The 24,042-nt window shown below is 40.7% G+C and overlaps 1 protein-coding gene across 1 annotated transcript in view; it reads right to left on the bottom strand.

The window, feature by feature from the left end:
• Positions 1-4,979: 4,979 nt before the first annotated feature.
• Positions 4,980-24,042, bottom strand: part of SMU1 (SMU1 DNA replication regulator and spliceosomal factor) — a 28,330-nt gene continuing 9,267 nt past the window's right edge. The window contains exons 5-12 of the mRNA XM_037159911.2: positions 16,114-16,242; positions 14,323-14,442; positions 12,915-13,031; positions 12,155-12,282; positions 11,527-11,653; positions 8,931-9,098; positions 7,286-7,438; positions 4,980-5,895 (exon numbers count right to left, since the gene is read on the bottom strand). Coding sequence (XP_037015806.1) covers positions 5,797-5,895; positions 7,286-7,438; positions 8,931-9,098; positions 11,527-11,653; positions 12,155-12,282; positions 12,915-13,031; positions 14,323-14,442; positions 16,114-16,242 — 1,041 coding nt within the window. The 3' untranslated portion in view covers positions 4,980-5,796. The remainder of the gene's footprint in view (positions 5,896-7,285; positions 7,439-8,930; positions 9,099-11,526; positions 11,654-12,154; positions 12,283-12,914; positions 13,032-14,322; positions 14,443-16,113; positions 16,243-24,042) is intronic.

The following is a 24,042-nucleotide window of genomic DNA, read 5'->3' as shown; positions in this document are numbered from 1 at the left end:
TGGAATTGCCATATGACCCAGCCTGTATACTTAAAATTCAGATAACTTGGTATGCCAGTATTTATTGTAGCGTCATTCACAATAGCCAAAGGGAAACCAACTGTGTGTCTAAAAAATGGTAAACAGAACGTGGCACATTATACAGGGATTGGCAAAAGTAGGTTTACAGTTGTGAGTACATGAAACAGTTTGATGCCGTATTAATTACTAGATCATAAAAAAACAACCTACTCTCACCCACTCTATATATGATATGCAAAAGGACCAATACTGTATATTATGCTTCCAGCTACATAAATGCCACAGACTAGGGTGGCGGGAGGAACATAAATGGAAAATTGGTGCATAATTTTTCTGTCTGGGATGATAAAAAGTTTTGGAGATAGTGACAGTTGTATAATAACATTGAATTGTACGCTTAAAAATGGTTCAAAGTAAATTTTATTTTATATATATCATACCACATGGAACTTTTAAAAGAAAATAGAAATCAGTAAAAAAAAATAGTCTGGAGAGGCCGAAACTTGATAGGTTTATAGTCTTAAAAAAAAAAAATGCCTCTTAGAACATTGACCAAGGTTATCACAGAAATACAAGTGCATTTCCTGACCTCAGCACTACCTGCTTACTCTATGATACTTACCCCCACCCATTCACACTTTCAGGGAGTGAGAATAGAGGCCAATTATGTCCCCCAAGGGTACTGTGTACAACCTTCCTGTATGTAAAAGTTAGCATCAGATCTTTTTGCATACAGTGCTGGTTTTCAACCTTGGCTGCAAATTGAATTACCTGGGAAGTTTTAAAATCTAGATGGTTGGGTACAGCCAAGTGTCAGTACTTAATCAATGTGATGATGTGATTGTATTACCCCACCTAGGACAGAAATGCCATATAGAATTAATGTGGAAGTTCAACTAATGGCAGCCTTTTCCACTGCAAATAAGATACTGAGGCTGAGACCAAGGGAGCATCCCAGCTTGGACATCACAATTTTCCTTTTGAAATAACTGAGAAAATGAAGCAGGCCCTGAAAGCACAGAGGAAAAAAAAATGCTAGCAAGCTACGAATACACTCAAAGGTTTCTGAAATCTTGCATCTTTATCACTCACAGCTCCATGAGACTGACTGAACAAGGATCAAAACGGCCCTCTGCATCTCAGGTTCTGTAATCACAGATTGAACAAATTATGGGTTGAAAAATATTTGTGGGAAAACATCCCAGAAAGTTCCAAAAAGCAAAACTTGACTTTGCCAAAAGAATGATTGATACATAGCTTACCTGAATGATTGATACATAGCTTACCTGCTGTAACCTGAATGTGAATGTCATTTTTATATAAGGGTCTTGAGCATCGTCCCAGTTTTGGTATCTTCTGGAGGTCTGGGGCCCAATCCACTGCAGATACCAAGGGATCGCTGTACTTTATAGGTGAGGAAACTGCCCTCTAGTCCACTGGTTCTCAAATTCGTGAGTGCTTGCTGGGTGCCACTGCCAGTTTCTGCTTCCATAGGTCTAGAGTAGAGCCTAAGACTGCTTTTTCAGAAAAATTACCAGGTAACAGCCATTGTGACTGCCCAACTATTTACTTTTAGAAGAGAAAGGATAGGGAGAAAGGCAGACAAACATCAATGTGTGAGATACACACCTATCGGTTGCCTCTCACAGGCCCCCAACCCAGGCATGTGCCCCAACAGGGAATCGGACTGGCTACCTGTGAGTTAGCAGGTCAGCACTCAAAAATCTGCTGAGCTATACCAGCCAGGGCTTGCTCATAGTTTTGGTCATCTTTTTCTTAAATGATGATTTGGTGACGCAGACACCGGCCTGTGGTGTCTGTGGTGTTATGGAGGAGATACAGAACAAATTCACGTGGACTACTAAATCTTGTGGAGGAAAAGGGACAGGCCACTCTTTTGAGGGGAGAGCATGCACGCCCTTGCCTAGACAGGCTTTTATTTGGTTTAATTTGCACAGGAATACAGGTACAGCTCATTATTGTCAGGCAGTAAGGATCAAACAGTAGATTGTATACAAAGAACTATTAGGGCTTATTCTGAGTCAGGGTCTATTAGCTAAAAGGCTACAAAACTTTGGGAAACAAAACTCATTTCCTGCTCCGACCTTTATCATTTAATTAAGAGCATGCTTAGCAAAGCAGGCTTCACAGGATTTTCCATATTTTCTCAGGCCTGATCTCCCAGGGAGCCCATCCTTTCCAGCACAGGGCTGCACCGCCCTCTGTTACTGTTTCAGGCTTAAGTCAGGCAGAGGAGGCAAGATAGGCAGGAAATGAGGAGACTTTTCACAGAATGAGGACTCAGGCTTTGTCAAAGCTGAGGGGCAAAGGTCCATCATCCCCTTTCTCCATAGCTCCCCAAGTCCTTCCCTGGGGCCTCCACATGATTGTGCCTGTCTTAGGTTGTTCCCCCCTTGGGGAATCTTACTCGTCATTGGCTAACTGATCGAGCATTGGGGGCCAGTTATGGAAAAAAGAGAAGTGGTGCTCCTGTCAGGGAGATGAGCTTTGTCTCCTTAGTGGCTTGTGGTCCCGAAGGTCACTCACTCAGCCTTAGCCATGGGCCCGGGGGAGGTTACAGCTCCTGACACCAGGCAGGGTGGCTCCCAACAATTTGATGATGATGAACTACTTTAGGTTTTTTTGTCTGGGGAGCTCTTTATCTGCCCTTCGATTCTAAATGGTATTTTTGCTGAGCACAGCAATCTTGGCTGTAGATCCCTGCTTTTCATGACTAAAAATTTCTGCCAATCCATTCTAGCCTGAAAAGTTGCATGTAAGAAATCAGCTGACAATCTTATGGGAACTTCCCTGTAGGTAACTGCTTTTCTCTTGCTGCTTTTAAGATTCTCTCTTTATTTTTAACCTTTGGCATTTTAATTATGATGTGTCTTGGACGGGGCCTCTTTGCATCGAACATAATTGGGACTCTGTGCTTCCTGGACTGGCACATCTATTTCTTTCACCAAATTAGGGAAGTTTTCTTTCACTGTTTTTTCGAATAGATTTCCAATTTCTCGCTCTTCCTCTTCATCTGGCACCACTATGATGCTAATATTGGACCTCTTAAAGTTATTCCAGAGGCTGCTTATACTATCCTTTTTTTAAAATTCTTTTTTCTTCTTATTTTGATTGTGTGTGGTTTGATTTTGTGTGTTTTTGCTTGCTTCCTTATGTTCCAAATCGTAGATTTGGTTCTTGGCTCCACCTACTCGTTTCCCTGTAAAGTGTACATTATTTCAATTACTGTGCCCTTCAGTTTTTATTTGATCTTTATTCAAAGATCAAATAGGTGCTGAGGTCCTCCCTAAATTCCTTGAGCATCCTTATAACCAGTGGTTTGAACTCTGCATCTGACAGATTGCTTATCTCCATTTCATTCAGTTTTTTCTGGAGTTTTGATCTGTTCTTTTATTTAGGCCATGTTTGTCTCCTCATTTTGGCAGCCTCCGTGTGTTTGTTTCTATGTATTAGGTAGAGGTGCTTTGACTCCATGTCTTGGTAGTGTGGCCTAATGTAATTGGTGTCCTGTAGGGTCAAGTGACACAGCCTCCCTTATCACTTAATCTGGGTACTTGAGGTGTCCCCTTCATGTGGCCTGATACACCCTCCTCTTGCAGTTGAGCCTCTATTGCTGTTAGAAAATGGGGGGATTTCCCCAGGCCTATCAGCTGGAAGGATTGGCTGTGACCACTAAACGCCAACCTCCACCCTCCATGGAGGATCAGCTGTGTGGGGGCAGGGTGCTGATGCTCCAACATGGTCTGTAGCTGTCCACTGGGTGTACTGTCCCTGGGGTTTCCTGGGTGGTGCAGACCAAAGTCAGCCCCACCTGTGTTTTGCCTGGGGCCACCCTGGGAAAGCCAAGCTGTGTCTCTAGGCTGGCAGCTGCTAGTGTCTGGCCTGGGGCTGAAGCTGGCTCTTGCTTGTTAGAGGGAATTTAGGTAGTTGTGGAGCATAAGCCAAAACCAGCCATTCATATGGAAAAGCAGCTTGGGTGGGCTCTTAAGTTGGGTGGGGCAGTCTCTGGGATCCCAAAGGCAGGTCAATGTTAGCCAGGTTGATGGAGTCTGATATGACACCTGCTTGATGGTTCTGTAGGGGGAGGGATCAGAAAAGGGACAATGGCCTCTGCTTGCCTCGATGACAAGACACTTGTTTCTCCCTCTATGCCACTGGTGCCTTTCAAGGTACTACCTGGGTGCTGAAGCTGAGATGGAGTGAGTCTGAGTAGGTGAGTCAGTGTATAGGTTCAACAGGAACTGTTTGGGGATCCTGCAGTTTCTTCCCACTCAATCCCTACTGGTTTCTGCAGCCAGGAAGTTATAGTGGCTTATCTTCCTGGCTCCTACACCCAGGGCTGGGGAGTTGGCGTGGGGCTGGGACTCCTCACTCCTGACATCCCTCCCGATTTTTATCCAACACATGTGAATGAGGGACCAGTGCATTCCACATCTGTGCTCCTCCTACCAGTCTGGATGAATGTGTTTTCTTTGATTCTGTAGTCAGACTTTCATTCAACTCAATTTCTGATGACTCTGAGTTATGGTTGTTCTATGTTTTAGTTGTAATTTTGATGTGGTTGTGTGAAGAGGTGAGCTATGTCTGCCTATGCTGCCATTTTGACCAGCAGTCCCAGGAAAAATTTTTAGTTTGGGAAATATGGCTGGGAGAGAGGGATTTCTTAACATCATTAAGAATTTATTTAACCAATATGGAACATTACCATTTGCTAGACACAGAGTCAGGCTGTATTTAAAATTACAATCAAAGGTAAATTATTAGACTGTAAAGGTTTTTAAAAACTCTCCCCATTAGTTTGCACCTAAAATTACAGGAGGGGCATAAAAGAACTACACAAACTAATAATGCCTCACTGGAAATGGTATCTAGCACAACACAGGTGCTCCATCTTGCAACACCTTTGGTTGAAACAAAAGAGACACCCACATGCCAAATATTTTCAAGGGTTTCTTGGCTTTTAATTTTCTTTAGCTACCTGGAATGACACACATGGCAAAAAAGACTTTTCTAAATCTCAGTTCCTTTTCTTCAGAACAATAGCACATTTGTAATGCCGAACCCTCCTTCAACGAAGAGGAGGTGCCGAAACTGAATTCCTATAACGGACCCTGCAACTAGTTCCACCGGTAAGGTTGGTTGGCCAGAACATGGGAGAAGGCACAGCTAATAAAAATGGGTGGAAAAGTCAAACCTTTTCCTGTACAGTCTCCTCTCCCACCCAGGAGCTGACTCCCTGCTGTATTTAAGATTCAGGCATAATAATGTCCATGTCCCACCCACCTCACTAGATTCTAAGTAAATATGTTAACTAGAGGAGCATTTATTTACATTTAAAAACAAAGCCCCAGGAAAGTTGTAAAGTTTATTATAATCTAAAAAAAAAAAAAACAGCTATTGAATATGGAATAGTCCCTTATTTACAAGTTTACTGCAAGGAGGCACATTTTAATCAGCATTTCAATAATCAAAGGATTACTTTTTTCCCCTAGAAATAGCACTTATTCCACTTTCCAGGTAAAAGACTATTGAAAACATTAAGTGACTACCTCAATCAGAAACAAATGAATACCTTAAAAATATATTAAAAAGGGTAACTGCCACTTAAACATGAATTTTCACAAAATTATTCTTGTGCCTAATTCAGACAATTTACTCAGAAAAGCGCCCCCCCCCCAAAAAAAAAAAAGCATCACAGGAATATGTCTTCATTTAAGTACATGCTCTCAAGCTAATAAAAAGAAAAAAGTTAAATTAGGGTTTCCAGAGTTTGAGCAGTCCGTCTTCACTGTAGGTTGCAATCAGGTTCTGGTGAGGATGATGTGCAATACCAATCACATCCTTCTCATGAACCTGGGAAAAGTAAAGCACAGGGTTAGGGTACACAGGTCTATAGAAAAATCACTCCAAAGAGGCTTCCAGAGCTGAGTGTGAGAGAATAAGAGTGAACCTTCCACTTTTCACCAAAGGATTCAAGCCTAAGCCAGCCTCAGAAAGGGCTACACACACACACAAACCCAAAACTCAGTGTTTTTCATAATGTGTGAATAACACTTTGCCTCAAGACAGTGGCTGAGAACAAATGATTCCTTCTACTCAGTGAACTTGGACTGTCCAGGGCCCTCAGCTAGAGGACACTCTCCACCTCACCTTGCTTTACTCCACCAGTCTTAGATCGGTACTGGAGACCTCCCAGGGTAGGTGCACCAAAAGTTCACTCAAGAATGATAACGAGACAAGAGGTTATTCTCTAACTTGGGTATGTACATAATTTTCTATGTGTTCACCATAGCATTTCTTCCTGGACCACAGAATTTACATTTTCATTGTCCCCCTTGCATCTGGGTGTGGCCATGTCACTGAATTCTAACCAAAAACGAATGAGAAACAAAGTAATAGAAGCCATTCCCAGATATGGGTCTTAAAACCACCCAACATAGCCCTCCAGGTATCTTTCTTTCTTTCTGAGATCTTAAAGGACATATATTTCAAATGGCACATCTAAAAAGATGGAGAAGGCCTGGCTGGTGTAGCTCGGTGGATTGAGTGCTGGCTGCGAACCAAAGGGTTGCCAGTTCGATGCCCAGTCAGGGCACATGCCTGAGTTGTGGGCCAGGTCCCCATGGCAGGGGAAGCGGCACATGAGAGGCAACCACACATTAATGTTTCTCCACCTCTTTCTCCCTCCCTTCCCCTCTCCCCGAAAATAAATAAATAAAACCTTAAAAAAATATATGGAAAAGGGCTATCCAACTCATTCAGTTAAGCCACTGAAATTTGGCTGAAATCTGGGGACTGGCTATTACAACAGCTGGTATTAATTGCTCCTTGTACTATTACAAAATCAAGCTGCTTAAAAACATCATAATCACATCATTTGGAAGGATAATGTAAAAGTAATGTGCTTTTGAAAGGGCACACACAGAATTAGCTCTGTCACTCTCCAAGCCCCTGAGGAAGATATAGACAATCTAACCAGCTAGACCGGCGTATTCACTTCTTCTCTTCTTTATGTACACCTACCCTACCCATCTGAAGCTGAGGTTCTCAACGAAGGGTGACTTTTCTTAACAGAGGAGGTAATTACATACAGTTACTTATGGGTCCTTAATTTTATTTAGTGATTTTTTTTTTGTATTTTTTATACTGAGGTTCACACTGGTAGCAGTCAGGAAAAGATTTCAGAGTTCAGAAAAACACAAGCATTAATTTCTTTAAATGGCCTGAAGTCAGTAATACTCACTGTCAAAGTTCTCTCCAGTTTGCCAGTGACCGTGCTAAAACAGTAGAGCACAAAGTCCTCCCCCACACAGTAGATCCATTCACCTCGGGGAGAGAGGGCGCAGCAAACAAAGTCACCACCTTCTCTCTTACCGGAGCTGAAGCTTCTGACAATCTACAGCATATTGCAGACCAAAACGAAACATTTGGATTAGCAGTTCTAATGCAACAGTTTAAATGGCTATCTTTACATTGTTACATTGTACTTTCGTTTACTGACATTTTAAATAGATCATCAGTTCCATTCTTCATATGCTAAATCCTGAGATACATTCAATGGCCAGTGGCAGTAGTCAATAGCTAAAGTCAGTGACAGACAGAAACTTAAACTTCCTATGTCCCAAGTCACCAATCTCGCTCTTTAATCTAATGAGTCCTTTTACCCTAAGGCAAATTCATTACCACACATACAACAAATTCTAAGTCAGTACCCCACTAGTTCTCAATGTTCCACTGACCATGCCCCCCAGTTCCCACTGTCCAACAGAATGAGATGCTCTCTCATGTAGGATGGCACTGTCTCCAGAACCTTGCTTGCTCTATTTTGCATACCATTTAAAATCATTCCAAATCAAGCTGAGAGAAAACATAGTGCAAAGGTCAAAAAAGGCTACATACCACAGGATTCCATTTATTCACCAGTCTCAAAATGACAAAATTATAATAATGGAAAACAGACCAGAGGTTAGGCTTCATGGAGAGGGTTTGAATGTAAATACGTATTATGAGGAAGACTCTTTGGAGGTGATTAAACAGTTCTGTATCCTAATTATGGTGATGTTTACGTAAATCTACATGTGATGAAATTTCATAGAATGATTAACTTCCTGCCTCAAAATGAATGAATGTAATTAACTGGTGAAATCCAAATAAGACTGTATTTGAGTTAACAGAATTGTACTGATATGAACTTCTAGGTTTTGATCATTGTACTGTGGTATGTAAGATGCTATCATTGGGGAAAGGGTACACAAGAACACTCTACTGTTTTCTGCAACATCTTTATGCATCTAAACACAACGTTTAATCTGTATCAGTTACAGGGACTAAAGGAATACACAGCTCCATACACCACCCCCCAGGTCTTCTCCATGCTCAGCAAAATCCCCACATGCCCAGGCCAACATTTCAGTATCACACAACATAGTCTCAAGGCTTACGACCTCAACCTTGAAGTTTCTAATGTCCCTGATGCTATAAAAGTAAGGTTCCTTAAGAATCGTACCGATGTGCTGAGTACAAATACACGTCATGCAGACATTGTTGCCCTTCTCCTTTAAGAGTTCCTTAGATCACAGGGTAGCTAGATGTCCCAAGTTGGTAACTGACACTATCTCCCTCACTCAGACAGGAACTGTTATCTTTAAATTTTCCATAAAACTCAGCAAAGGTTTAAAGACAGATAAGAGCCTCAAGTATGCAAAGAATACAAAAGAAAGAGCAAAATACACAAAAACCTTGGGGGAAAGAGGTAACTTTTGAAAAGCCAAAGAGTATAGTTTAATAAGCACTTGAATAACAAATACAGTGTACATGGCTTGGGGGTGGTGGCCAAGCGGGCGAGGACCACAGGCTCTGGGCGAAGGCACTCCCCCTGGGGCACTCACCTGCCCCTGCATGTTCATGATGACCACCGTGTTCGACCTGTTGCACACCACAAAGTGCTCTGGGTTTTTGGGGAGCAGAATCACGCTGTTGACAGTGATGTCTGTCCCCGCTGTGCTGCCCAGAGATTTGAAAGTATTTGAACATTCTGTGGTCTTCATATTCCAGATCTGTGACACAAAAATTTAAAGCATAAACAAATCCAAAGCATAAGAATCTCTATAGTTTGGGGATTTAAAACAATAAAAATTAGATCACTAAAACAGAATAAAATTGACTCAGAAAGAAATTCTTGATTTTTCAGTCTAATCAAATACCTACACTGCCATATTTATAGTAAGCACTCATCTATTTGCTAATTAGTATAAATAAAAGTCACAAAGCTAAATAATAAAAACCTTTAAAAATCTATGATCTTTTCTCATAAAATTTTTCCAATGAGCTACCCAGCTTTAAAATTAGCTGTGTCAATGCTCTCCCTCCCAGGAAGACACCCACACCTTTCTTTCCTCTTAGGTGTGCACGCAGCTCCTATACTCTAAGGGTTTCCTCCCCACAAGACTTGCAAACGGGAGAAATGGGCAGCAGTTTGCCCCAGGCTAAGCCCCTGAATCTGTCTCCAAGACCCCCTTTTTTCTGACTTTTCAGTAAGCCAATAATAGCAGCCCCACCTTGGCTCACTTCTGTCACTGTGACTTACTTCTCAGTGAGCCAAAGCAGCCCTGCCACGGCTCATTTCTCTCCTATAACATTTCCAAAGCAGCTCCACCTAGGTGCTCTCCAGTTCATTCCGTCCATTCTAAGCCCTTCCTTGTTTCCCTGTTCCCAGCTTTAATAAATGTACTCTCAAAATAAATAAATAAATAAATAAATAAATAAATAAATAAAATTAACTATATGTCAATACTGCCACTGTCATCAACAACCACAAAACTACCCTCATCTGGACAAAAAAAAGTCAAATGGCAGCTGTTTAGAACTGCATGCTCAGGACCCTATTATCCTGAGATTCTGATTTGGTGGAGCACAGGCATGTGCATTTTAAAAGCTCCACAAATGATTCTAATGCACAGCTCGAACCCCTGAGCAGAAGTCCAAATGTTGACACACACACGAGGATCCATGAGGTGGAAGCCGCTCTTGGCCACCTGTGTTATCTCTCCCCGTACAACCTCTCTTCTAGTAATAGCTCTCCACCCTAACGCTTTTCACTGTGTCCCCTGGACTGTTAGGAACTGAAGGGTTACATCAGACATCATAGTTATTGACATCTGAGATGTGCTAAGCCGAGGGAGGGACCAAACATTAGTTGCATAGTCTTGTCTGGACACCACTCATTTAATGAGGTGTAAATGCCTCAAAAGTATGGAATTTGTGTTATTTTCTCTGTGCCTTCAACAGAGTTTGGCACAAAACAGATGTTGAACACCCATAAATAGTAAAGTTGCCCACTAGTTGCCCTAGTTTTTTTTTTTTCCTAATAAACACTGTAATCATCTGTCCCAGTCTCCTCTCTAAAACCCCAGTTGCACCCTGGTTGGTGAGGCTCAGTGGACTGAGCACCAGCCTATGAACCAAAAGGTCATTGGTTCGATTCCTGGTCAGGGCACATGCCTGGGATGCAGGCCAGGTCTCCAGTTGGGAACGTGCAAGACGCAACAGATCAATGTATCTCTCACACATTGATGTTTGTCTCCCTCTCTCCCTCCCTTCCCTTCTCTCTAAAAATAGATAAAAACCACCTCCCAATGGCATTTTACATGTGGTGGCACCCTACACATAGCACAGAGAGCGATCCCATGACTGAAGTACCAACAGCTCTGTATACTTCCCCCTTCATCCTAAGGAAGTGTGTGTCTTCTACCCTCAGGTTTCTGATTCAATTCCCAAGCCGGAACAAACCTCAGGGCATAGTCTGACTTTCAGGTGTTTGTATTAAAATGTTGAGGTCTTTTGCTAGAAAGCACCCAAATTAAGGCAATTTAAAAGCAAGTCCGGAATGTGTATGGAATGTCTCAAAGATCTTCAGCAATTTACTATTTGGATTCCTCATCTTTTCAAGAAAATGAAGCCCTCTCTTAAAATAAATCTCTTAGGGTACTAGAGATCCATTACTTTCAGTGGACAGCTGAGGGCGGTAGCTGAGAAAGGGCTGGGCTCTACTCTTATACATCTTCTGCTCCTCTAGAAGTACTATTAGAAAGGCCATAGTGTGGGGGCCAGGGGTGAAATGAGGCTATGAAAAAAAAAAAAGATCCATTTATTTGGTCACCAAGTCCTTTGTGAATTGGCTGCAATTGGACCATACCTATGGCAAGATCAAATTTAACCCTGTAAGAGGGGTATGACTTAATTTAGGACCTCACACCTTTCCCCTTTCCCTGCACATGCTAAAGTCTGTTTTGATTTTGTAGGTCTGAGATTTGAGGTTCCTTGGCCAAAAGGAATTACCAATGGGATTTTACTATTGTCTCAGACTCACCTCAATTATAGATAAAATAGAGAGTAAAGAGGTTTACTTCACTACAATTATCACCATTACCACCCCTGAAACCTCTTCAGAGAGCAAAAATGAATAGAAACCCCCAAATACTTAACCTTTACAGTGCCATCAGAGGATGCACTGATAATATAATGCCCATCCTGTGTAAATGTTGCTTCGTTAACAAAGGAAGAATGACCACGAAATTCCTTCAGGGTTTTCCCAGATTTTAAACCATGAATTCTATCACACATAAAAGGAAATAAAAAGAACTATTAATATTCAATGTTATAGTTGAGACCAAGTATTGAATGCATTTTAGATGAATTATAGAAGCTCTCGTTATAACAGGTCTATGCATTTATGGATGCAGTTTAATTTTCATTGTGTCAAAAAAATCAAACAAAACTAAGATAAAGGTTGGCACAGAGACTGGAAGAAAATATGCCAATAATACCACAGGCTTCTATTCATGGACAGACTTCTAGGTCTTGGCTGGATCCCAGGAATCTCTGTTTGTGATATGCCCTCTAAACACGATGCAGATGCAGGTAGGTAAAGACTCCAATGGACAAACTAACAGCACTGTGTCAGCGTACCCTGACCGGGGAAATAAGACCTCACATACTCTCACTCTCATGTAATAGCATCCTGGTAAAAGCACAGGGAATTACAAGTACCTCTGAAGGGACGTACTGCATCATATCGAACCCGAGTGAGGGCAATCTAGGGATTCTTACTTACCTAATTGTCTGGTCAAAAGAGGCACTAAGGATCTGACTGCTGTCCTTAGAAAAGCTCAGACAGGTGACACCTTTACTGTGTGCCCTTTCAAATCTCCTCAAACACTGTCCGCTCTGAATTTTCCAAACCTTTATAAAAAAAACATAGTGAAAACTTGTAAATAGTGTCCCACTCTAGCCCACAAAGCCAAGCCACATGCAGTGCTCACTACTGTATGAAAATAGCATTAAAAATGCATGCTAATAGCTGAATATGATGTGTCTGGTTCACATAGTACAATGATAACTGAATCCTTAAAAGCTGAACCTTTTTCCTTGTAAATTATTAAAACAAAAATTTAGACATTAAGTTCACTTTGCAGAGACCATTTCTGTATTATATCTAGCTCAAGGCATTTTACTAGCAATTAAGTACAAGCCACAGCTAATGAGCTACAGGCCATCTCACTTGCTAAAAAATAAACTACAACATCTATGAGGTGAGGAAGGGTGGGGGCATCCAGCAGAAAGGGCAAGAGCAGATCTGGACTGAAGTCCCAGATCTATCACTTACTAACTGTGTGACCTTAAAGAAATTATTGGACCTCCCTCAGCAGAGTTATTATTTGGATTAAACAAAAAACAATGAAGCAATGAGCACAAAGTTGATGCTCAATAAACAGGAGCTGTCACTGAGCTGCATATCATATTTAAGACCCCAACTCCCTAATCACAGAACTCTCAAAATGTCCACATACAAGAGTTTGTGCCATAATCCATACCTTGATTTTTCCATCTTGGGCCCCAGTTGCTAACATTTCTGTATCTCTGCTGAAGCACATGCAGAGGACAGCATCATCCATCATCATAAAGTTATCCTGGGCCTGGTACTTAAGATCCTAAAGGGAACAATGATAATCAGTTATCAAAATAACACAAAACCCAGTCACCCCAGATCTCTACAAACTCACTGAGGGCAGGATAATGGCTTATACCTACACTAAATCTCTGAAGCAAATAGCAGTGGCATGCACACACATTCCTAATAGCAACTGATGATACTGGGAATAAATGCTTTTACACAATTCTAACACTGTGAGGCATGCCAACAAAACAGCCTATATCCTTTGCTGACTAATCTTTTCTAAGCAAAAATTCCACCCAGTTTCATACGGTACATCTTTAATAAATCTGAAGTTATTTACCTTAGGGGTATGATGCGAGAACCTAATGTTTTCTTCCCCCAGTTCTCAGCTACTTTTCCTTAAATCATGTTACTGACTAATCTGTTTATTTGTGACTTCTATTTTATCAACCAGTATTGTTCAAATAAAGTATCCCTATATTTTTCTAATTATAAACTGAGACCGCCTCATGGTTTTAAAACAGACAAACTGTAAAAATATATATATAAAGAAAAAAGTGAAAATTACTCATAAATTCACTACTCAAGTACAATTTGGTACTCTGTGATGAAGATTACAATTTAAATTAGTGGAGAGTCAATAAATAGCTACTTGGGAAAAAAGATTAAATTCAATCTACACTAACTTTATCTCCCTAAACAAATTCCAGATGGATCAAAATTTGAACATAAAATGAAACATAAAAAAATTAGAACTGTGGAAGAAAAGATGGATAAGTATGATACAAAAAAATTTTAGGTATGTAAAGAAAAACCGTAAGCAAAATCAAAAGACAAAAGTCAAAACTGAAAAGTATTACAAAGATTGATTTCCTCAAACTTTAAAGAACTCCAACAAATCAATGACACAACCCAAAACCAAAACAGGCAAATGATGTGAACAGACTTCACGGAATAGGAAATAATGGTGGCTTATCACATATAAAAAGATATTCTCTCATTCATAATAACAGAAACACAAATAGTACTACAATTAGGTTAGATTGGGAATAAAAACTGCTTAAATATACCAAAAAAATTCCAGCAAGGTTACACACAAAAAAACTAGTAACCCTGGGTGGACCAAGGACAGGAAATTACCAGCTGAGGGACAAGAGTGGGAGCAAGACCCTTTAGTGAACAATTTTTCTATTTTATATAAACATTCTATCAGATGTACGTATCACCCATTCAAAAAAATTAAACTGTAAAAATAACAAATATTTTAAAAAGCAATAATAGGTCATTGTTTCATTAGAAAAATTAATACATTTTAAATACTTTACCTTCCTGATTTTTCCAGTTGTGAAGTTCCATACTTCAATGAATCCGTCAACAGACCCAGTGACCAGATACTGACCATCTGGAGAAAATCGAGCACACTCCACATGTGATTTCTGACCAAACTGTTTCAAACGGAACAATGAAACAGATACATCTTTATCTAATGGCCTTATAACAATTCTCATTTTAACCTTTTGAGAAGCCTTGCCCTTGCATAAAGTCATAGCTAGCTTATTATTAAAGTATTGGACATTTCTGTACCCAGACACAGAAAGATTGTGGATATATTTTCTCTGACCAGTTTGATGTGTAGGCTCTCAGCTGAAACTAGTTTTTTTTAATGTAAAGTTGACATTTCCAAAGAAAAGTGCCCCCCCCCAAAAAACTATTTTAGCATGAAACTTAGAAGACACAATCCTGTTAACCCAAACAAGCAGCTTTTATCAGGATCAGACACTATTAGCATGATTTTAACATTCAACTTACTATGGCATTATATGTTCCTATTGTGCTTTAAGGGGAAAAGTCACTTTTTCAAAACAGATACCTGTTTTCACACACTATTTTGTAAACAAATGTTCTATTACTGTTTCTTTTCATGACCTTCTCTTAATTAAGTGATAATGTGTAGGTAACTAATTCCAGGAAAACTAATGAAAGCTGGTGTGAACTGTTTACCTGTGAAATGCATCCTGATCACTTACCAGCAGTCATGCTCCCAGTAAACATGAAAACTACAGAACATCAGACAGATGAGTATAGAGAAATGCTCTTTTATGAATTTCAATTTAGATGCCCAAAAAGGAACGTGTAATAAAAATCTTAGCCCAGCAGTATAATTGCAGTGGATCTCTATTTGTCTCAAGGCTTCAGCCAGGGTAAAAGTATTGCTAAAAATATCTTTGAACGCAAGTCAAAACATAAAACCCAGAAGAGACAAATTCAATGTGCTAAGCCAAAGTCAAATTTTAAGAATATGAATTATGTTAAAATCCATAAATTCAATGACAGCAGAAACCCCGAGAAACTATAATATAAAAACATGCTGCTGCAACTGGTGTGGCTCAGCGGGTTGGGCGTCAGCCTGCAAACCAAAAAGCTATGGGGCACAGGCTTGGGTTGGGGGCCAGGTCCCCATTGAGGGCATGTGAGAGACAACTGATCATTGTTTCTCTCCCTCTCTTTCTCCCTTCCTTCCTGTCTAAAAAAAAAGATGCTGAAGTAGCGCAATTCTGGAAACTGCAACGATTACTTAATTGTGCTTTTTCCTAGAAAAGTCTCAGATTTAAAATAATAATAAAAAACAAAGAAACAAAAACCAACACTGGCCCCCTCCCCCCGCCAAATAAAACAAGACCCAGCCATAGGATGATAAAATTATTTTCCTCAAACTGCACACAAGCCCACTTTACAGTCCATGACTGATAATTTGCCTAAACATACAGCGGGCAAAAACACAAATGCTGAACAAGACAAATATATTAACAGTTCAGTCAGTCCCAGGCTTCACAAAACAGCTAACCGTTCTTCCAAAGCTGGCTTCCTGGGAGGAAGTGCAGGGCAGATGATGGGCCAGATGTCAAATGTATGTCCACTAGGTTACACAGCTGAGAGGCGCCGCTGCCCGGCCACAGGACCCCAGTAGTGACCAATGGCAACACTGAATGTGGTCAGAGCTGGAGAATGAGTTCTGCTTCCTAACCCAAGCTCCTAGAACAGGGGCCTGACTGAGCAAGAACATGTTGAGTCCTCAACAAATGATTACCAGCTGGCTGAGTATCTAAGTATCTTACCTTAATATGCCTACTCAGCTGTGTAGGAAACTTTTCTTCTTCCACATCTTTGACAGCTGCTTTGCCTCGGAACAAATCTATGGTCATGCCAGGAGGAAGCAACCCCTGGTGCTGCTGCCACTTCAGTGCCTATGAGAAAACAAATGTATAATAAAATCCCCGTGGGTGTTTTTAAGATCTGATCCTGATTGCTCAAAGCCAAGCCCAAAAGGATGAAGTTCAGAAGACACTGTGAGCTACTTAGACCCAACCATTTTTGGCCATCTATACACAGTATTTTTAAAATTTATTGAGGTAACATTGGTTAACAAAATTATACAGGTTTCAGGTGCACAGCTCTACAACACCTCATCTGTTCAGTGGGTACTGTGTGTTCACTATCCCAGCTCAAGTCTGTTCAACACCATTTATCCCCCATACCCTCCTCCGTTTCCCCAATCCTTCTCCCTCCAGTAATCACACTTGTCCATGTCCATGAGTTCTTTCTCTTTTTTCTTTTTTGTTCAATCCCTCCACTGCCCCCCAGCCCCGCCCACACAGCTATCAGGCTGCTCTCTCTAAGTCTGTCTCTATTTTGCTTGTTAGTTCATTTTGTTCATTAGATTCCACACAATATAATCTATGTTACTCTATGCGGAATCACTAGATTACAAACAGATTCTGCACACCACAATCTATGCTCCTAGGAACACGGGCTAATCTTAGCGTGGGCTGAGGATTCTGAAAGCCCATCTTTCCACACTTATTTTGTTTTATTATGAATAAAATTTGGAAAACATAAATCTCCCATAGTTCCAACCCTGAAACACAGCCACTGTTAGCATTTTACTTATTACCTTCTAGTATTCCTCCCTTACACATGTGTTTAATTAATGTAGCTGTAATTATACTATGTGTAAAGTTTTAAGTTTAAAAAAAAATTTTTAATTGATTTTAGAAAGAGAGGGGGAAGGGAGATACAGATAGGGGAGAGAGGGGGAGAGAGACAAACAGACAGACAGACATCAATTTGTTGTTCCACTTATTTATTCATTGGTCGATTCTTGTATGTGCCTGGACCAGGGATCGAACCTTCAACCTTGATGTATCTGGACAATGCTCTATCCAACTCAGCTACTGGGTCAGGGCTATATATAAAGTTATACCTTCCCCTGTTTTCATCTAATATCAAATCATGCTATGCTATAATTAACATTTCAATGGCTATAAAATATATCATATCTAGTGGATATTTGACAATTTAATTAATGGACATTTACACACTTTCAGGATTTCACACATCTAAATAATGCTGCAATAAACATCTTTGGACATAAGGCCTTTTCTATTTTGGGAAATATTCCCACCTTAGAATAGACTCCTAGAATAGGAATTACTGAATCCAAAAAAGAACACAAATGGTTACAGCTCTTGATATATACTGACAAATTATTCTCCCAAAAAGTTGCCAACTGCAACAGTGCCCACAACTGTATTATGAAGAGTTGAAAGAATCGTAGACATTGGAGACAGATGGCCCTAGACTACATCATTTGCCAAATGTTATTCCAACTCCCCATCTTATGAACTAAAAAAAAGTAAAAGCCTAATTCCTAGAGCTCCTGAAAGGATATAACAAAATAATATATATCAAGTCTATATAACCAGTACATGGATCAATGCTTATTCTTTCTTCCTTTTGTTATACCAAGAAAACTCAACAGTTTTGGATATCATTTTAAAACTCTGCTAATTTACTCTGGCTGGTGTAGCTCTGTGGATTGAGTGTGGGCCTATGAACCAAAGGGTTGCCAGTTTGATTCCCAGTCAGAGCACATGCCTGGGTTGCAGGCCAGGTCCCTGGTAGGGGGTGAGTAAGAGACAACTAACCCATGTATTTCTCACACACTGATGTTTCTCTCCCTCCCTTTCCCTCTCTCTAAAAGTAAATAAATAAAGTCTTTTAAAAAATGATGTTAAAAAAAACACAAGAGCTATTTTTTCATTGCATTATTCAACTGATACTGGTGATACATACAAATGCAATTAGCTTATATCTGGCAATATCACCAAACATTTAAATTCTATGATTATTATAGTCGAAATATATAATGTTACTAAATATTAATTTTTCTTTCCAAAATTCACGTTATTTTTCATGTTCTACTGCAATAATAAAAACTTGTATCTCTTTCACAACCAAGATTACTTTAGCAACCAAAGCTATCATTTAGATTCGAAGGGTAGATAAAGAGCTCTCCTGTCAAGAAAAAGCTAAAAGGAGTTCATCACCACCAAGCCAGGACTATATGAAATGCTAAAGGGTCTTCTTTAAGAAGAAAAAAAAGATAAAAAATATGAATAACAAAATGGCAATAAATACATATCTATCAACAATTGAATCAAAAAACAAAATGAAGCCCTGGCTGGTATAGCTCAGTGGAGAGCGAAGGTCTGCAAACCAAAAGATTGCGGTTTGATTCCCAGTCAGGGCACATGCCTGGGTTGGAGGCCGGTTCCCAGCAGGGGACACATGAGAGGCAACCCTACATTGATATTTCTCTCCCTCTCTCTTTCCCTTCCCTTCTAAAGATAAATAAATAAAAAATTTTTAAAAAAATGAAAAGCTGCACAGAAACAGATTCATAGATACAGAGAGCATTTTGACTACCGCCAGATGTGAGGACGGTTAGGAGAATCCAAAAAGGTGAAGGGTGAAGGGATTAAGAAGTACAACTGGGCTGTTACAGAAGAGACATGGGGATGTAAAGTACAGCATAGAGAATATAGTCAATGATACTCTAATAACTATGCAGTGTGTCAGATGCGAAATTTATCAGGATGATTACAGTAATTTATGTAACATCTAGCCACTGGGTGTACACCTCAAACTAATAAAATAATGTATGTCAACTGAAATGGAAAAATCAATAAAATAAAAATAAACAGACTTATATCTCCTCAGGGCTTCTCTCCAGTTGATGTGTACTCTATGCTGGCTCTTTACCATTAGTTTATAACAGTTTCAAATCACTCCCATCTTTAAATGAAAAAAACAAACAAACAAACAAAAAACCCAACCCTCTCTTGCCCTGTTCTTTAGCCATTGCCCTCTCCACTCCTCCTCACTGTCACTGTCTCCCTCTAACAGCCAAGCTTCATGGGCCATCTATATTCATTATCTTCAGTTAATTCAGTCCTAACCCACAGCAACATACTGTCTGCCTCCTTTTTCATTGGAAATGCATGTCAAATATCCTAACAGTCAAAACCAGACTCCTTTCTGATGTAAAACTTCCTCATGTTCTCTGTTGCTGTCAACTCTGATGACCACTCATCCTCCTGAAACCCCTCTCTTGGCTTTTCTAACCCTATTCTCTCAGCTTCCCTTTTATATCTCTGGCTGTTCTTTTCTACGTTCACTCTGTTGACTGTAAGTGTCCCCTATGGCTTTCTTCTCAAATTTTTACTTTTCTTATTTCTACATGCTTTCTGAGAGTAATCGTATTTACATGTATGGCTTCAACCACTACTGCAATTTACAAATCTATAATCTTACCAAAACCTCAAGGCTGAGGTCTAGGTTCACACTGGTATTTTCCAAGATGTTCAGTGGATGCTTGAAACAAAACAATACTGAATCCTACATATACTCTTTTTTCCTGATACATACTTATGATAAAGTTTAACTTATAAATTAGGCACAGTAAGAGATTAACAATAACTAATAAGAGTAATAATGACAATACTATAAAAAAGTTATGTGAATGTGGTCTCTCTTCAAATATCTTGTGCCGTATTCACCCTTCTTCTTATGATGATGTGAGCTGATATAATCCCTATGTGATGACATGAAGTGAGGTGAGTGACAAAGGAATTAGGCTACTACAATGGTTACTCAAACATAAGCCCCCAGATACCTTAACAGTCAATGTGATAATCAAGATAGCTCCCAAGTGACTAGAGGACGGATGGTGTCTACAGCATAGATATTCTAGACAAAAAGATAATTCAGCCCTGGCTAGTGTAGCTCAGTGAATTGAGTGCTGGCCTGCAAACCAAAGGGTCATTGTTCAATTCCTGGTCAGGGGATGTGCCTGAGTTGCACTCCAAGTTCCCAGCAGGGGGTGCACAAGAGGCATCCAGACATTGATGTTTCTCTCCCTCTCTACTTTCCCTCCCTTCCCTTCTAAAAATAAATGAAATCTTAAACAACAAAAAGATGATGCATGTCTTGATGGGACAAAGTGGGATAAAATGAGACTTCATGCTACTCAGAAGAACATGCAATTTAAAACTTACAAATTGTTTACTTCTTTTTTTTAAATTAATTAATTTATTTATCTTTAGAGGGGAAGGGAAGGAGAGAGGGAGAGAATTGTACGGTTGCCTCTCATGTGTCCCCTGCTGGGAACCGGCCTGAAACCCAGGCATGTGCCCTGACTGGGAATCGAACCGCAATCCTCTGGTTCGAAGGCTTGTGCTCAATCCACTGAGCTACACCAGCCAGGGCTACAAATTGTTTACTTCTGGAATTTCTTTTTTGGGGGGGAATTTTTCCATTTAATATTTTCAGACCTTTTGATGCAGGTAAGGGGGAGCGCACTATACTTATACTGGAAGTTTCTACTTGTACATCCATAGCAACTTCAAAATTATTACATCTAAAAGTGATCACCTCCCCATCCCTAGTTCCCACCTCCATCCTAATGACTCTGCCCTTCTTGCATTCCTCACCAAGTTCCTCAAGCCAGAAACCTAAAAGGGCAACCCAGAGTGAAAGCCTCACTCACTCTTCACAACTAACCAATTAAATGTGGAAGAACACATGAATTTCCACTGTCTAGAAACTCTATTACAATGACAACAAAAGAGAAATACAAAAGTATATACCGAAAAAGACAACAAGAATGGAAGAAGAAAAAACAGCACAAGATAAATGTTAGTAAAATTTCAGACACTAAAAAGTGAACGAACCAGTGGCAACCAAGAACAGAGAAATACATAATCTAACTATATAAGGATGAGGAAGCTACAAAAAGCCCCTACCCTGCAAATTCCAGAAAGGTTTAGGAATTGGAGGTACCATATACCCCTCAAGGGTAAGGCAGGACATGAAGCAATGATAAAATATGTATTGAGAGCAGTTAGCTCCCAGGACCTCTCTTAACCCAGTGCATCAGGAAAAAAAGGAAATGCAAGGAGAAAAATAACACTTTAAACACTTGAGTAAAGAGAGATAAGAAATATTCCATACACAAGTGTCAAAAATTCACCTCAATGTATCCTTTCTCAGGAAGTTACTAGAAGTACTCCCTCACAACAAGGGTTAAACTATGAAAGAGGAAAAAAATGCCCCTAAAAAAATGCCCCAACAAAAGAGGGAAAGAATTCCCAGGAGGAAGCTGAAAGAAGCCCCAGTACCATAACTGTATGCAAGCCAGGAGAACCAGTCCTGACGGAAACCAGAGAGGAGCCTCAGGGAGGGTATCAGCAGGAGGGGAAGGGAAGCACTTTTTACGTGTTGGAAAAACTCAGGCTAAGCTAGCAAGAGTAATGGAAAACCAGGCAAAAGGAAAAAATTAAGTAATAATTGCAAGGAACCATAGAAATTATGTAAGAAATTCAATGTAACTATTTTTGGCTATGAACAGTACTTATGTAAAGGTAAGACTTTGAGTCAAGATGGTGTTATGGGCAGACACGGCTGGCCTCTTTTCACACCCACATCAAAATTACAACTAAAATATAGAACAACAAACACTCAGAACCATCAGAAATAGAGGTGAGTGGAAGTCTGAAAACTACAGAATTAAAGAAACCACATCAATCCAGACTGTAGGAGGAGCACAGATGTGGAATGTGCTGGTCTCACTCCCACATGTGGTGAATAAAAATTCAGGAGGGATATCTTGGGAACAAGGAGTCCCAGACCCATATCACATCCCCCAGCCCACGATGCCAAGCAAGGAACATAAGTTCCCACAACTTCTGGCTGTAAACCAGCAGGGAGTGAGTCGGTGGAAGAAACTGTGGGAGCCCCAGACAATTCCTCTCAAAGAACCCATACACTTACTCACCTACTCAGACTCACTCCCTCTGAGCTCCAGCACCCGGGTTAGCAGCTTGAATGGCACAGCTGGTATGGTATACAGGGAGAAACTGAGTTGTCTCCCATCGAGGTGAGCAAAGACCACTGTCCCTTTTCTAACTGCCCCCCCCACACACACACACAAAGCTTGTAAGCTGGTGCCATATCTGAGACTCCATGAATATGGCTAACACTGTTTGACCCACCTTGGAGATCCACACAGGCTCTGCCCCACTCAACTTACTCGCTGCCCAAGCTGCTTTTCCATCAGATTGGCTGCTCTTGGCTCCTAAATCCTATCAAACAAGCAAGAGCTGGCTTCACTGAGCCCGAGTGGCAGCCAAATTAGAGTCACAGCTTGGCTTCACCTGGGAATCTCCAAGCCCAGCATAAGTAGCAACCATCACAGATTGCTTTGTAGCTCAGGCAGGGTGCCCCAGGAAAAACAAAGGTGGGGGCTGACCTTGGCCTGCACCACCCAGGAAAACCCAGGGACAGTGTACCCAGTGGATAGTTACAGACCATTTCAGAGAGCACCACCATCCTGCCCCTGCACAGCTGATCCTCCATAGAGGGTGGAAGTTAATGCTAAGTGGTCACAGCCAATCTTTGCTGCTGACTGGCCTGGGGAAATCCCTCCCACTGATCTTCCAACAGTAACCAAGGCTCCACTACAAGAGGAGAGTGAGCTCAGCCCACCCAAAGGGCACACCTCTAGCACTCAGCTTGGGAATAGGGGAGGCTGTGCCATTGGACCCTACAGGACACCTGCTACATTAGGCCACACTACTAAGACATGGAGTCAAAGCAGCTCTACCTAATACATAGAAACAAACACAGGGAGGCTGCCAAAATGAAGAGACAAAGAACCATGGCCCAAGCCCTGGCTGGTGTAGCTCAGTGGATTGAGCACGGGCCTGCGAACCAGACAATCGTGGTTCAACTCCCAGTCAGGGCACATGCCTGGGTTGCAGGCCAGTTCCCTGCAGGCCAGTTCCCAGCAGGGGACGCTCGAAAAGCAACCATACATTGATGTTTCTCTCCCTCTCTCCTTCCCTTCCCCTTTAAAAGATAAATAAATAAAATCTTTAAAGAACCATGGCCCAAATGAAAGAACAGATCAACACTCTAGAAAAAGAGCTAAATGAAATGGAGATAAGCAATCTATCAGATGCAGAGTTCAAATCACTGGTTGTAAGGATGCTCAAGGAACTTAGAGAGGACCTCAGCAGCATAAAAAAGATGCAGTCAGAAATGAAGGATACACTCATTGAAATAAAGAACAACTTACAGAGAAACAACAGGAGAACAAATGAAGCCAAGAATCAAATCAGTCATTTGGAACATAAGGACAACAAAAAACAACCAACCAGAAAAACAAGAAGAAAAAAGAATCCAAAAAAATTAGAATAGTGTAAGCATCCTCTAGGACAACTTTAAGAGGTCCAACGTTCACATCATAGGGGTACCAGAAGGAGAAGAGAAAGCAAGAAACTGGAAATCTATCTGAAAAAAGAGTGAAAGAAAACTTCCCTAATTTGGTGAAGGAAATACACGTGCAAATCAAGGAATCACAGAAGAGTCCCAATTATGATGGATGCAAAGATGCCAACTCCAAGACACATCATAATTGAAAGGCCAAAGGTTAAAGATAAGGAGAATCTTAAAAGCAGCAAAAGAAGTTAGTTACCAGATGGGAGTGGGGAGGGGAAGAATGGGTGAAGAGGTGAGAGGATTAAGAAGTACAAATAGGCAGTTACAGAGTAACTGTAGGGGTATAAAGTACAGTATAGGAAATGCAGTAGCCGAAGAACTTATACACATGACCCATGGACACAAACACTGTGGGGGAACTGTCT

This window comes from Artibeus jamaicensis, unplaced genomic scaffold, assembly GCF_021234435.1.
Source record: "Artibeus jamaicensis isolate MK-2021 breed Jamaican fruit bat unplaced genomic scaffold, CSHL_Jam_final scaffold_1964, whole genome shotgun sequence".
Taxonomy (NCBI): domain Eukaryota; kingdom Metazoa; phylum Chordata; class Mammalia; order Chiroptera; family Phyllostomidae; genus Artibeus; species Artibeus jamaicensis.
The sequence above is the reverse complement of the archived record's forward strand: the minus strand, read 5'-3'. Positions and strand labels throughout refer to the sequence as shown.